Source organism: Lutjanus erythropterus, chromosome 9 (genome assembly GCF_056507025.1).
Source record: "Lutjanus erythropterus isolate fLutEry1 chromosome 9, fLutEry1.hap2, whole genome shotgun sequence".
NCBI lineage: Eukaryota > Metazoa > Chordata > Actinopteri > Lutjaniformes > Lutjanidae > Lutjanus > Lutjanus erythropterus.
This window is the reverse complement of record NC_139325.1, coordinates 26,663,603-26,678,729: the sequence shown is the minus strand read 5'-3', so window position 1 is coordinate 26,678,729 and position 15,127 is coordinate 26,663,603. Positions and strand designations below refer to the sequence as shown.

General features: G+C 38.9%; 2 protein-coding genes across 2 annotated transcripts; both read right to left on the bottom strand.

Moving 5' to 3' along the window:
- Positions 1 to 2,453: 2,453 nt before the first annotated feature.
- On the bottom strand, positions 2,454 to 4,511 carry LOC146321673 (uncharacterized). The gene is made up of 2 exons (XM_084725720.1): positions 3,617 to 4,511; positions 2,454 to 2,739 (listed from the first exon to the last, which is right to left on the bottom strand). The coding sequence occupies exons 1-2, from the start codon at positions 4,346 to 4,348 to the stop codon at positions 2,656 to 2,658; spliced, it is 816 nt and encodes a 271-aa protein (XP_084581846.1). The 5' UTR covers positions 4,349 to 4,511; the 3' UTR covers positions 2,454 to 2,655.
- Positions 4,512 to 6,886: 2,375 nt separating this feature from the next.
- Positions 6,887 to 13,217, bottom strand: rnf183 (ring finger protein 183). Its single transcript, XM_084726930.1, has 2 exons — positions 13,056 to 13,217; positions 6,887 to 9,168 (listed from the first exon to the last, which is right to left on the bottom strand). Exon 2 carries the CDS (start codon positions 9,100 to 9,102, stop codon positions 8,125 to 8,127), a length of 978 nt encoding a protein of 325 aa, XP_084583056.1. The 5' UTR covers positions 9,103 to 9,168; positions 13,056 to 13,217; the 3' UTR covers positions 6,887 to 8,124.
- Between the last annotated feature and the right edge of the window lie 1,910 nt (positions 13,218 to 15,127).

Sequence of the window (15,127 nt, the reverse complement as noted above, 5' to 3'; positions counted from 1 at the left end):
AATGTGAGATTTTCTTTTGTGTACGTATCCCCAGTCCTGCAAACTGTTTATTATTGCTATTTAGTTTGTGTACAGCACAGAGCAGAAGAGGCTGTGTGTCACAAACTGCTGCAAAAACCCCATCAGAGACACATATTCTGAATTTGCTGTTTACATATCTAAAGAATGCTCCTAAAATCAGAATAAAACCAGCATATCCTTAGTCTTAATCAGAAGATGCTCCATTCAGAAAAAAGCCCAGTTCAGAATATACCACTTTATCAAATTCAGAATATTGTCAGATTCTGAATATTAGTGGAAAACTAGTGTGCATGTAAACATAACCAATGATTGTGTATCATTTAAGGCAGCGGTCTTCAACAGGGGGTCTGTGACCCCTACCAGCATCTTCACTTAGTGCAGGGAGCCTCCAAATTTTTGTTTGATCATTTTTCTCCAAAATTCTATTTTGTCTTAAATTATGTTTGAAAATACACATCATCATTTTTATGAATGTGCACAAATGGGAACTCTAAGGCTGAACAGAGATTTTCCAAACACAGATACTGTTGTAAAATGCAGCTTACTTTCTCAAACAGTCAGTCTTGGATCACACTTAAAGTTAAAATGTATTTGTCTTTGAAATAATACAAATTTTATTCAGGGTGTTTTGCCAAATGAGAATAAAATTGATTTTATTCTTTATGCAAATCACACCACTGTTTATTTATAGTTTATTCTACAATATATTATAGAAAAATAACTTTTCTGTTGAACTTATCTCGATTAGTGGACCCATAAAACTGACGGTTTGTTTTTATTGAACCTCTAAAACCACACAGAGCGACCTGGAGAACTGTTTTACATTTTGTTCTCTCTCTCTCTCTGCAGATCAGAACAGGATGACTGTGAAACTCACAGCAGCACAGTCAGCTCATCAGACTGAACCACACATGGAAACAACACTGATGGGACATGTTTCCTTCCAGCAGTCCATGATTGAACTCTGTATTATAAAGCTGTATGGTAACGACCCTGAAATCTGACATCTCTGATCAGATGGACCAGAGATCAACGAGGAAGGGAAGAGCACTTAATGTGGACTGTGGTGCTTCTGCTCTTTTTTCTTTACATTCAAGAAATAATTTGAAGAGTCTGTTCACTAGACTTGAAATACTGGATGGATGAGGTGAAGCCAGTCAGGCCACACATAACATCAACCAAGTCATCCACCACAGAGAAAACAATAAGTTGTGTTTTTAAACTTTAAACTCACTGAATTCCACCCATCTGGCATGTAGAAAGCCCCAAAAACAAACTGTAACATGTCTGCAAATAATGTTTGGCTCAGTCCAACAACTGAGAAGAATCAACTCTTTCTCCTTCATCTGTCTTCTTTGCCTCTCGACTCTGAAGACTGAACCGAGCAGCATTTCAAACCTACTTTAGTTTTTGACCTCAAACTTTTTTTCTTGACTAATTAAACTGAATTTTAATTTCTGTTTGTGTGCTTATCATTTATGTACTGAGATGACCAAGATCAGTGTGAGTAAGTATGACACAAGAGGGAGAAAGAACACAACATTTCAAATGGACCTTTTTGGTGCTTTAAGCGCCACTAATTGAGTGCCATTAAGGTCAATTAAATTATCTCTACAGCTGATATTTCCAAAACTCTGCAACTCCCACCAAAACTACTCAGATGGATGAATAGCACTAAAGGCCTGAGGAAAAATATGTATATTTCATTTTGATGATACATCAGCATCTTCACAATATATAGCATCACCAAGGACTTAAGGCATTTCTGACCAGATTTGAGGTGAATATGGTCAACCTGCTTGGAGGAGCACGTCAAAATCTAAAAAATGTAATTTCCTGTTGCCAGTAAGTGGCACTATGACTACTGCAGAATATTGTCATGTAGATGTGTTCAGTTCACATTGCCAATGTGCGACCATCACAGTGAGGTCGGGCACCCAACAGTTGCCAGCCTGTCACAGGAGGAGGTTACTGGAAAGCTAACCCCGAAAAACAACTGAAAAATCAGTAAGTCATCAGGACTTTGGTCATCTACAATGGCTTAAAACCTTTTTTTTGTAATTTAAATACATATGTACCATTTTCTTTTTGATCTTTAAATGTTTTACACATTTTCGGATAATTTTATGATCACTGAATAGAAGAAGTTTTAGGTAAAAAAAAATAAACACTCACAATTCTGTGAAAATGGGAAAAAATAAAATTCCCCAGTACTGTAACTCTGAACTATTTCTTTCACCAGATCACACACATTTAGGCTGGTCTATGTGTTCTCCCATTTTTTTTATAACTAATATAATAACTGTGCCTCCCCTAAAACAGTTTGGATCCCCCCTGAGGAGCCTGACTCCCTCTTCAAAAACCTCTGATTTTAACTATCCACCAGGAGGTCTGAAGTACTTTAAAATGTGGGACAAGAAACAAGACATGTGTTTTATGTTTCACAGGTATTTATTGTTTCAGTATTGTTTACTTTTCCTCGAGTAGGCTCACTAAAGCAAAGTGTTCTAAAACAACCAGTTGTTTTCTGGGTTGAAATACAAATGTGGGCCATGTTTTGTGAAAGCCAAGTAAAAGTCAATAAATAAGGTTAGATCACAGTGTGTATGTTTGGTGCTGAGGCCTTGGACTCTCTCAGTCGGGTCTGTCCTCTGTGGTCTTTTGTCCACAGCCGCTGGTGGAGATGAGGTCAGTGGGACTGTGGACCTGTCCATTTGTCTGAAAAAGGACATATAAAAGATTTCATACAGTTACTAATATAGTAGTGATGTCATTGTGCAACTGATATATTTAATTGTTTTCTTAATACACATTCATTCTGAATTTGATGCCTGTAACAGCTTTCAAAGCAGTTGGGCAACAGAAGACTGGGAAAGTTGTGGACGGCTCAACAAACATGTTTGGAAGAATCCACATGTAAACAGGTTAACTGATAACAGGTGAGCTGCATCTGTGATCATATGGCGGTGTGTTAGTGCCCATGGCATCATGGGTAACTGTCACACCTGTGAAGGCTCCATTAATGCTGAAAGGCACATACAGGTTTTGGAGCAACATATGCTTTAAATGTACATAATTAAGGTTACATGCATTTATACACAACTGAGGAAGAAATGGCTGGACAAAAAATTATTTACTTAAAATTAATATAAAATATTATATTAGGCAAAAAAAAATTGTGATACTTGGATTTGGTAACTGACAACATTGAGACCCCAGACTGTTGAGCACCTGCAGTCATATATCAAGCAAGAATACTGTACTGAGTGTTGATAAAAGAAGAGCTGATGTAACACGGTGGTAAACATGCTCCTGCCGCCTGTGTTTTTGGAATGTGTTTCTCATCTGACCTGTTTACCTGTTGAATTTTTCAGAAAGGTGTTTTTTGAGCAGTTCACAACTTTTGAACATCTTTTGTTGCCCCCTTCCAACTTTTTTGAAATATGTGCAGGCATCAAATTCAGAATGAGTGTATATTTACAAAAACAATATAGTTTGAACATGAAATATCTTGTATTCAACTGAATATAGATCAAAATGTTTTTGCAAATCATTGTATTCTGTCCTGACTCCATTTCAGTCTCATGCTGCTCACCTGCAGAGCCTCATTTTGGATGCTTGTCTCGTCCAGCAGATGCTGTGGCGCATCATCAGGACTGCTTCTGGACCTACACAACGCCCCCAGATTCAAAAACATAAACTCTGACACCAGAGCAGTCAAAGATAAACAGGTGCTCTTCAGTGTCGTCCAGCCAGTCAACACGAAAGACGATATTTGTCCTGCACTTTCTGTAAAACACGGGGACGTTATGGACACTTTGACCACGCCAGCTGGGACTTCACTGATTTCCTGAGCAGATACTGTTTTACAGACGTGCGCAGCGCACGTTTCGTATCTAATCATGTGAATCAGTTGAGCGCATTTGTCTCTTCCGGGCAGGTTGGATGTCAGTGTGCGTGCCAGTTGACGCACCAGCGCGTTTTGGGCAGCAGAGTGCGCGCACCGAAACTGTGATTGCGAAAGTTTTGGGTGACTTGATTTATTGAATTCCCTCGAATCCTTTTCTCTCAGCACTTGAACATCCGACTTGTAGTCCACAGTCAGTCTCCTCCCCACCACAACACGCTCTCCTTGTTTAAAAGCCTCCCCCGCTGACGCCTGGTTTGACCGGCTGCGCTCCGCTGGTGAGTCCCGCACTGCACCGCCGGCCAATCCGAGGCTGTAAACCGAGGTGGCAGGCCGCTTGGTCGGCGGATTCCGGGTCCAGATATTCCCCCGACACCGGAGAACAGCAGACAAGGCGGAGGTGGAGGGAGTGGAGGCCATAGTGGTCAATAATATCCACAAGAGACCGTCTCTGCTCCAGGAGCCTCTGCTGTCAGGTGTCTAATGTTCGACCTCTGTCCAGGCGGTCACATAACACACAAAGGTTCATGTGCGTAAGAAGTGGTCGAAAGGAGGGAGGGGGGGTCTTTTCTGCTCTGGTCCATGCGCCCATATTTGCCTCGATAGTCCAGGAGGGGGTCAGGTGGGTGTGTCCTCAGGCAACAGATTTTTAAAAGTACAAGTTCTGCTTTTCAGTGCAGAATCAGTGTGCTGAACAATAAAAGTAAAAACACAGGAGCCATTTGTTGTTGTATTTAGTTGTTGTTTTACTAATAAACTAGAAGTATAGTTTTATTATTATTGATGTTTGTTGGTAATTTTCTTTGCCAGTTTTGCCAGGATTGTGTAACGCAGTGGGCACTTGAAGTTGTAAGCAAGAGGACAGAGATAGGACCAGCATGCACCGGGGCGGGAAAATTTCCACCAGTGCAGGTGAGGCGTGCAGGAAACTTGATCCCTTATTTTATGTTTGCTTGCTTGTTTTTCGACAAATAAATAACAGGAAATGGAGAAATTTTGCATGGACAGAGGACGTATTTTGAAGACATTTTTTCCCCCTGAAAAATGGTCACAACAGCCTTATTCAAAGTACTCAAATACTCAAATAATATGCAAATGCATAAAAAATACTTGATTAATTATTGTAGTGGAAATTCTGAAGAACGGTTCACTCAGACACTGAAGAAGAGTTCAGGAGTCCCAGATGACTTACACAGGAGTATTTAATGAAGCTTGATCGAGGAGAATTCAGATTAGCAATACACTGAGAATATTGTGACTGCCAACCCAATTCTGAAGGTTACTTCTCGAGTAAAGGTATTTAACTGTCCCCTGACATCCGCTGGAATTTGATGTATGGGCCTGATGTGTCTATCTATGTGTATACAAATTCTATTGGGCATAAGTGCAAAACAAGAAGCTATGCATACCTCTTTGCTCTAAATTACTGTATCTGTCGGCCTTCCTCATGTATTGTGCCCTGATAGAGAATGTGGAGACAGTCTGTCTGCCCAATAAGCCATAACCTTGGGACCTCAAGAGAAAGTATCTGGGGGATGCACTACTCTCCTACTTGTGCAGCTGTGGACTGTAGTTGTGCAGTGACCAACTACTGGTGTGCCTGTTCTGGTTAGATGACCTATGACTGGACCCTTCACGAATGCATTGTCACCCATATAAAGAGACTCAGGGAACAATCTAAGAGCTAGTGAGGCAAGTGAGGCAAATTCCACAACAATTATACTTGTTTACTTTTCCTCACTGTCTTTGGACCCTCAAAAACTCAAACTGGCTCTGGGCCCCCTTTTGCCATCTTAAAGGAGGGCTGCTTCAGTGTTCATGTACTACAAGAAAGTGCTAGTGCATTTCTTAAAATTTAGTTTTTATTTCAACTAAAAACCATTTACCATTCCATTACACTTAACAGAAAGCAGTCAAAATCATCAACTCCACTGTCACTTTTTAATTTGTCTCGAACAGCAGTGGTGAAAATGGCTCATTGAGATTTGTTGGTTTAGTCTGTGCTTTCACGAAGCACAGAATTGTGTTTTTTTATTTCAACTGTATTAGAATGGGTAATTTAAATAGTTATGGATTAATAAAAGCAAATAATAATCCCTGGATGTCTGTGGAATCACAGTTATTTTATTTAATCCTGTAGACAAAAACAAAACAAAAACAACTACAACCAACATAATACAGACAGACAATTGTATAAAATGTTCACAAAAACGAGTATCTGATGCAATATTCATAGTAAAGCTGCTTGAAATTCAACCTGATCACTCATTTTACACAAATCTTCTGCAGTTATTGTGTCCACTGTTTGGGTGATTTGTACAGTTTATCAGCTGTTCCATGTTGTTATTGCTATGTATTGAGTTTAACATGAAATATCTATAAAATATGTCAAATATGTCAGGGCTAACAGTTTAATCAATAAAAGAAAAGACGTCCGTTAAGATAAAAGCATGGGGATGGGTTAAAAGACTGCAAGGAAAACAGATTTAAAATCAGACTGCATCTCAGTTTGTCATTCCTGCAATTTGTTGTGAACTTGATTTATGATTTATGTGTCTCATGTTTTGTCCAAACCATACAAAAGACTTGGATGTCATAGTATAATCAATCATATATTTCACTGTCAAACTTTAAAGCTGAACTCCCTATTGAAGCCAGAAAAAAACAGGAAAAATAGGCAACACTCGTGTTGTCAAACAGGTTTGTCAGCCTAAAAGACAAATCCAAGCCAGCACCCTGTTAACTGGTCTGTTTACACCACTAGAGGGTATCAGATGTCTACAGGAACATGACGGTTTCCAGGGGGCAGCAGGCAACAAATCCATTTTGACAGGCAGAGGGAGTCCCCACTACACTGATATCAGGCTGAACTCAAAAAAAGCTAAAGCTGATCATTGTTTACCTTAAAAATAATATACAAAATAATCAACAAGTGGTTTGGAAATACTGAGCAGTAAGTTTTCATTGCCTCAAAAATGCTTTATTTGATGATATTATTGGGAGAAAGTCCATTCTCATAAGTGAAAAGAAATATTTACAAGTATATAAATCATCTATAGTCTATGTACAATGAGTTGGTCTATAAACAAAATTTGTAAGAACTAGAAACCCTGAACTGTTATAGAAATCAGCCTGGTGCAATCAAGAGTTTAGTGCATTTCAACATTTACAGCTTATCAATCATAATGGACAGTTTTCTTTACACATATGGTGTTTCTGGCTTTTCACAGTAATCACAGACATGTTCAAAAAAGAACACAAAGGTTAAAAAAAAATACATATATACATGTAAGTTTGCCCTGTTTCCTTCATGTGCAACTTCAAGCGAGCGTGTCCTTTGTTTTAAAAAATGTTGCTGTCCTTGTTTTCCTTCATTTCTTCACTTCACTGCATGTGAACCAGTTTGCATGTGTCCCAGTGCTTATGCTTCATCTTCACCATTACAGTCCAGGTGTTTTACCCAAAAGTGCCGGTCAACCTCACACAAAGTGCAACATAAACAAACTCAACAGATTTTGTGTCCTCGATATGTTCTGAATGAGAGAATAACAAGTCTTAAGGAATTGTATGAAGGGAAAGTTCTGAGAATAGCCTTAATATGATTGATATGGTCAATTTGTTAAAATGTGTTGAACAAATTACTTATTTATAACAAAACCTTACATTTAAAAATCTCTTTTAGCACCAGCTTAATGTAGGTCCCTATTAAATCTGTGTTATGGCTCTTTTAAAGGAGAAATTTGTAATATAGTTACCGTAATTAATCATAAAATGACCTTGATATTTCATTAGACATTAAGGAAACATGCTCAATCAAAATATTTCCTTCTCTGACAACAATGCTACAACTGTGATGTGCTCCTTTGAAGTTTCTCTTCCAGGCCAGATTAACTGTTTTTGTTTGCCTGTTTCACATTTATTAGAATTCAAATTAATGCTGAATATTAGCTGAGTGAGTAAGTAACTTGAATGCTGTAATACACTTGTCTGCTGGTGCCCGGCCAAAGATTCTTGCCTCTGGGCCTAACGACTTTGTTGTGGAAAACACCGACATGTAAATGATGTACTTATGAGACTAGTTGGAAGAGTTTCTGTTGCAGTTTGTGTGATGGGTCATGTCATACTACTACTCACCAAGAGGAAAAATGAGTCAAAGGTTCACTGAGAATAGATTTGCATGATACTCTCTCCCTCCATCAGGGAGTTGTCCCCTGAGTCGTTCCTTGGGGAATGTGTGAAGTTTGGTTTGTTGGAGGGACGGGCCTCCGGTGAATGGACACGTTGGGGATGATCACAAACGCAAGAATCCCCACCAGCATGAGCGCCACAGTGATGGTGATGATGGACCCCACCACGGCATAATAACACTGATCCGAGCGGAACAATCTGCGCAGGCGACCTCTGACCCTGTTCGGAGGCCTGCCCACGTCCACCACCGTGGTTGGGGCGATACCCTGCTCCATTGCACTCAGGTGAACGTTACCCCCCTCTGTCACCTGGCCCTCCTGGCTCTTCTTCGGCAGGGGGAGGATGTTAGACTTGGTCGGGCTGCTCGGCGGAGGGTTCTTCAGGAGCAGCTTGCCCTTACTGCGCTTGAAGCGGATGGAAAGTGCCCTCTGCATGTCTGCTGGGAGTTTGCCTATGATGTCTTCGTTGTTGCCCAGACGGGGCAGATCCTGGCCGTGGGGCAGCTCAGTCACCTCACGGCACACGGGGCAGGACAGGGTCTTGAGCTCAGGAGAGGTCACGTTGATACGAGCGAGGCACTCCAGGCAGAAGGTGTGACCGCATGCCAGCAGCTTGGGGGTCTTGAAGACGTTGTCGTACGTGCAGAAGCACACGGCGCACTCAGTGTCCTCCACATCATCTTCAGGGGGCTTCACCTTCCTGCGATCACTCTCACCCTCTTTCCTGTCTCGTCTCCGGGCCTCCTCACTCCTCCCCCGCTGCCTCCTCTCCCCCTGGTGCCTGTCTCGTTCCCTCCTCCTGCCTCTCTCTGCCCTCTCTGAGTCGGTGCTCCTCGATCTCCTCACCTTCGCAGGCTTCTCCTTCTTCCACTGCTCCTCCTTGCTGTTCCTCTGGGTGAGCTTGGGTTTGACGTTGGGGGCCTGTCGTGCTCCGTGGCTCTGGCTCCAGCTCCCCTCGGGCCTGTGTCTGTCCCTGTCATCGCTCATGTTGGGAGGGATGATGTTGGAGGTAGAGTGCCGGCTGGAGTCTGATTCACAGTTTTCCAACAGGAGCTGAGGAAAATTAAAAATCTGGATAAGTTTACTGGCTCCCAGAAACTCTGCTCTGTATAAGTCAAACAGGAATTTAGTGGAATCAACAGATCTTTTGTCATTAACTGAACAGAAACATACAAGTTTTAACTGGGGCAAATCATGTCCTACCAAAAAAAAAAAAAAACCTCTTTAAAAATTATTAACAATGATTTATATATAGGAAACATTTGTAATTTATAAAATGTATTGATCTGCTTACATTCTTTTAATTTTTAAACTTGCTCTGTGCCAGAAAACTGGTTCCAGACAAGAATTCACAACTTTAAACAATTTAGAAATGTGTTAAAATCTTCAAAATCTAAAACTAACAAAACCAACTGACTGTGTAAAAATGTGAAATCCTTTTTCCTTAAATAATCAGATGTGTCTCAGCCATAACTCTGTAGCCCTTCTCCAGGCTGCAGGAGCACTGCAGGAGCACTGCAGGAGCACTGCAGGAGCACTGCAGGAGCGCAAGACAAGCACAACATTATAATTTGACAATAACAAGCAAAGACGATTCCTATACGGTAAGTTGATCAGCTGTTCATAGCTGCCAGTGTAAAACTAAGCCCATAAAAACCCACTGCTCTGAAAATACACACTCCGGAGATTAAGTTCAGTGACTGCCTGCCAGAACATTTTGCTCAATTTAACCGTCACAAACATCTACACCTACACAGATAATTAATGATTCATTATGACTCATAAGCAGACAAGTGCTCATTCGGCCAACATTCGGCATTAATTTAAACTCCTATTAACGTAAAATGGGCAAATAAAAATAGTTATTCTGTCCCAGAATAGGCATTTCCCAGGAGGACACTGCGGCTACAGTGTTGATGTCAGAGAACCAAGTATTTCAATTTAGCTTCAATTTTGTTTCCTTAATCTCTGATGACATATCATGATCAGCATATAAGACTTCCCAGCATGCATTATGTAAACCCTCCATCAGGCCCTTCTGTTTTATAGTTTGAAGAAAATATATGTGATGGAAACTTGGTGTGTGAGTCTCTAATACACTTTAAGGTAAGTCATGATTGTTTGTTGTCACAATAATGAAAATATTGAACTATGATGAGGGTTGGTATTGAATTCAGTCCCACAGACACACTGACATTTTAAATTTAATAAATTCCCCAGGAGCATTTTCACATGTTGCCTTTGAGTCAGTGCTGGAACTAAGTGTCTCCAACACGAGCGACTGCAGCTGGAAGTTATTTCTGTGAAATGAAGAACTGACTTTTCAAACTGAGAAAATGTAAAAGGAAATCAAACTTTTATGATGTTCACCAGTGTGACTGAAAAATTGTTGGTTCAACTTAATATCTTATATCAAGTTTATTTGACTAGAAAAATTTATTTGTCTTGAATCATTACAAATTACCTCAATTTACTTATCCGTTGAAATTCAAAAGAAAAAGGCAGCCTGGACACTTTTTTAAAATTAAAATGAACTGTTTCCTTTTACAATGTATGGAATCTAAACTAATCAAATTACATTTAAAATCATTACTGAGTATGGAGTAACTGAGTACGGAATAGACCCCAGGGCTCAAAGCACTGGAGAAAGACATTAATATTGACTTTTTTAAAATATGTTTTTTTTGGTTATTTGAGCTCCACAAGATAAGTGCAATTTAGTTACATTATACTGGAGAGAAGGCAGACATCTCTACAGCTGATATCTCCAAAACTCTGCTATTCACACCTAAACAATCTAAATGGATAAATAGCACTACAGCACAGAAGAAAAGTGTGTATTTTTAATGCTGGGGGTAAACTGTCCCTTTAAATAAGAAAAAATAAATACAGACTTGAAATAAACACACATGAAAGTGCCCAAAAAATTACTTAACTACAGTAATTTGAGCAGTTAGTTACTTCCAGCCATGGGAAGCAGACTGACAGATTTTCCTGCACAGTCACCATCACTGATTCATGATGAAGCAATAATCCCTAATCTCCTGCTATCTAACATATCTATTGTGTTAAAATGCTATCTATTGATTTTATTCACTTATTAAACATGTATGTGGTGCTTTTGCTTTGATAATGAGATGCTGTGTTTGCTTAATAGGCTTTCCTGCACAGAAATCATCTGCAAACACATCTGTAGTGAGAACTACAAGAGCTTCAGACACAGCAGGTCAGGAGTTCCCAAACGTTTTCATGATAAATGCATTTTACAGAGGATTTTGACTCTAGGAATGCCCTTAGAACAATTGTTCCCTTCATTTTTATGTATGATGACAATAAAGTCAGTTTCATTTTGTAGTTGTTGCAGCCTGATCAATACGTTTTTCCCCAAGACACATTTAAAAGCAAGAGAGAAGTTAATGTGATTTACAAAAGTAACATAAACTTAATTATCCAATCAATTTTTAAGATCTGTCAAAATTGTATTTAAGACATTTTGACTGGGTTGCACCAACAAAGATAAAGCAGAGGTCTATTGCACAATTAAATAGCAATTTAGTAAATCCAAGTTTAGTGATGCAAACTGAAATAACAGAGTGCCGTTTGACAGAACTGTATTGACACAGATTTCTTTCATCTAAAATTTGTTCTTCTGCTGCTCTGTATTTATTAACATAGCATTGGTTGCTAGCTAACTAAAAGCTAGCTAAAAAGTCTTTTAAAAAAAGTTGTTTGCTAGCCAGGTAAAATGTCAACGAAATGCTACATTGTTTCTTAGCTACAAAGTAAAACCTTACAGTGCTGGCTGTAAGTTAACAAAACTCCACTTTGTTGCTAGCTAAAATTTTTAAAAAAAGTTATACAAGTTGTGACTTAGCTAAAAAGGAAACAATATAATTTTCTAGCTAGCAGTTAGCTAAAACGATGGACTTAGCTAAAACATTTGTTTGCCTACTCATGACGACTCAGCAGAGAAGATCCAGTTAATTTCTCTTCCTTTGACAAAACTTGGCTGTATTATCAACTGGAGTGACAGAAAGAAGAAATTAATCTATTCTTTCTTATATATATATATATATATATATATATATATATATATATATATATATATATATATATACATATGTATATATATATATATCACCCATTAATATTCTTTTTCACTTGCCCGGTCTGGCAAGTGGGGCAGAAATTTACTTGCCCTTGGTTTATTCATTAGCAGTTATCAAACATAGACTGAAGTTAACTGTCATGTTTAATCTGGGGCTGCAACATCTACAAAATGTCAGAAAACAGTGAAAAATGTCCATCTAACACCCAAGGTGATGTCTTTAAATGTCTTGTTTTATCAGTCTAAAATATACAGAAAATCAGAAACTCTCCTTATCTGAGAGGCTGAAAACTGCATTTTCTGTCATTTTTGCATGAAAAATCATTTGAATTATTAATCTATTATCAGAATAGTTAAATAGTTAACATCTTTTCTACCACTTAACCGGTTGGACAAGTGACTTGTGAGATGTACTTGCCCGACATGGCATTTTACCTGCGCTGGCGAAGCGGGCAGGCCTCATTGTTGTGCCCTGTCTTTCCTCTTAGTGGGTTAAAACCTTTAAAGTCAAACTAAACCAAGTGTGACACTGCCGTGTGTGTGTGACAGGACTTCATTGTTTTGAGACGTCACAGAAAACATTCCATGATACGTGTACATAGTCAGTCATTAACTCCAAGTTTTTAACCCTGCTGGAGGCAGAGAGTTGACACTTTAACAGCTCATTTCCTGCAACAAGTTTAGCTTTAGTTACAAGCATCACTTAATGAAGGATTTTTTGAGCTTTAAAACAAAGAAAAGTTGTGAATTTATTACTTAAGAGCAGCAGCAAAACTTTCTTATGACAAAGAAGAGGAAAGTATATAATTTGACAGTTGCTACACACACTGACCTGCTGAGGTAGATGAATGTCAGAGTCAAGTTGTCACCAAACTTCATTACAAAAAACACAAAGTAACTCCACTTTGGAAGTGTTTTGTTGTGTCTCTAGTCCCTGTCCTCCTCTTCTGTTAGTATGTTTCCTCTCATACCTTGTTTTCTAATTGTAACACAGCTCTGCCTCCTCTGAACCCTCCTCCTCCTCCTCCTCCTCCTCGCTGCCTCCCGCCCTCCTTATTTTCTCTTCTAGTCAGACCAGTTGGACCAGCTGCAGCGAGCCAGTGGTTGTGACTGTGCCTGTGTGGGGAATATGTAGATAATCAGGTCATTTACTTAGATAACTCTCATGTCTGTCTACTCACAGAGCAGAAACTGTATCGCGCCGGTGTTTGCAGTGGCAGCTCCGCCAGAGAGGCCGAAGAATCACACTAATATTTCTCAGTCTTTGTTGTTTAACCGAGCGTTCAGTATCAGATAGGGTGTCAGTGACATAAGAGGTCACATGGTGGAGATATATTTGTGCTCCATGAGACTGTATGTGTGATATGAATCAAGAAAAACAAGGATGACTGCTGGTAAAATTCCACTGTGGCTGCATAAAAAGACAAGAGTACAATACTGTCAACACGGCACATATCAGCACCTCATACCTGTCATACCTCCACCGCTCTCCTGTCAGTTTACCACCCAAACAAGTACAGCTACGTATCACTGCACAGTCCTGGTTACTCCCTTTTCATCAGAGAAAACACCTCGACTCATCACAGAAACACTCCATGTTAGGGCCACAACGGAGTCAAATACTTCGCTTTAAATTTCAGCAGAGCAGTTTTGTTTGCTTTGTCAAACAGCTCTTCCTCGGACGGAGCGATGTGTCACTCTTTATGTAACAAAAACGTGGTCCTGTATGAGGGCCCCTGAAGGGATTTGGAAGGACGAATATGGCAGGTTCAAGATTAACCAGGCTGGGTTTCTGCAGGCTTCAACAACTTCAATTTAAGATTTATTCAAAGACCTTTGTAAGACCATTATGAATGCAATTTAAGATCTGTTTAATGTCCATGCCGGCGAAAGAAAATGGGATTAAACTCCTGTGTGGTATCATACAAACAGTGCAGTTTTTACAGGTACCCAGCACTTGCTTTACTGTATATAAACACATAATAATACATAAATAAACAAGTTTAAACAAAGATTCAGTTTTCAGCTTCTAAAATCTGAATAAGTGCTGTTTTTTTTGGCCTCTGTGATGATAAACTTCACAATCAAATCAATATATAAGACTTATCAAAATCGTATTTGACATTTTAAGGCCTAAAATTCATATTATTGGATTTTAGATTTTTTAAGAACCCACAAAAACCCTGGTTAACACACAGCTGTATTATTAGTATTATATTATTAGTATTTCAAACGGCAAAAACAGATGTTACAAATAGACGTTACAACAGGGTCTCTGCAGTTAAATTTAAGAATGTGTAGGACCTAGGGCCTATTTCATGACAATACTAGCAAAAGTAAGTAAATTAATCACTTATTAATTAATTAATGAAGCTTGCTGGGTTTGTTTTGATACATTTTAACTGGGCTGCACAGTTTGCATTAAAGAGTATTGGTTCAAAGTTGGCTTTATTTTGGAGTTTCATTAATGCAAATTTATCCAACTTCATATAACATTAACAGTTCAAATTGTATTTCAGACATTTTAAGTCATTTTGACAAAAAAAGCTACTTTCTTCAAAAGCTAGCTAGCTACAAAGTAAACAAACAGACAAAAAAAAAATTTAAGCTAACTAAAAGGTTAACTGAATGTTATGTTGTTTGATAGCTAGTTAAAAAGTAAATATATATATATATATATATATTGCTTGCTGTCTTATGAAAGTATTTCAAAAATGCTACTTTGTTTGCTAGCCAGCTAAAAAGTAAAAAAAAAACCAAAACCATATTGTTAGCCAAGTAAAAGGTTAACTAAATGTTAGATTGTTTGCAAGTTAGCTAAAAAGTTAACAAAATGCTTTACCATAAACCATTGGTTAGCCAAGTTAGCCTACTCATGATGACTCAGCAGAGAAGATCTTGCTA

What these genes read in the sequence shown, in the direction of transcription:
- LOC146321673 (XM_084725720.1), bottom strand. Translation starts at nt 4,348, where the DNA reads ATGGCCTCCACTCCCTCCACCTCCGCCTTGTCTGCTGTTCTCCGGTGT. An exon ending in TCCAAAATGAGGCTCTGCAG is followed by an intron (nt 2,740 to 3,616) that starts GTGAGCAGCATG and finishes GTCCTTTTTCAG; the next exon opens with ACAAATGGACAGGTCCACAG.
- rnf183 (XM_084726930.1), bottom strand. Translation starts at nt 9,102, where the DNA reads ATGAGCGATGACAGGGACAGACACAGGCCCGAGGGGAGCTGGAGCCAG.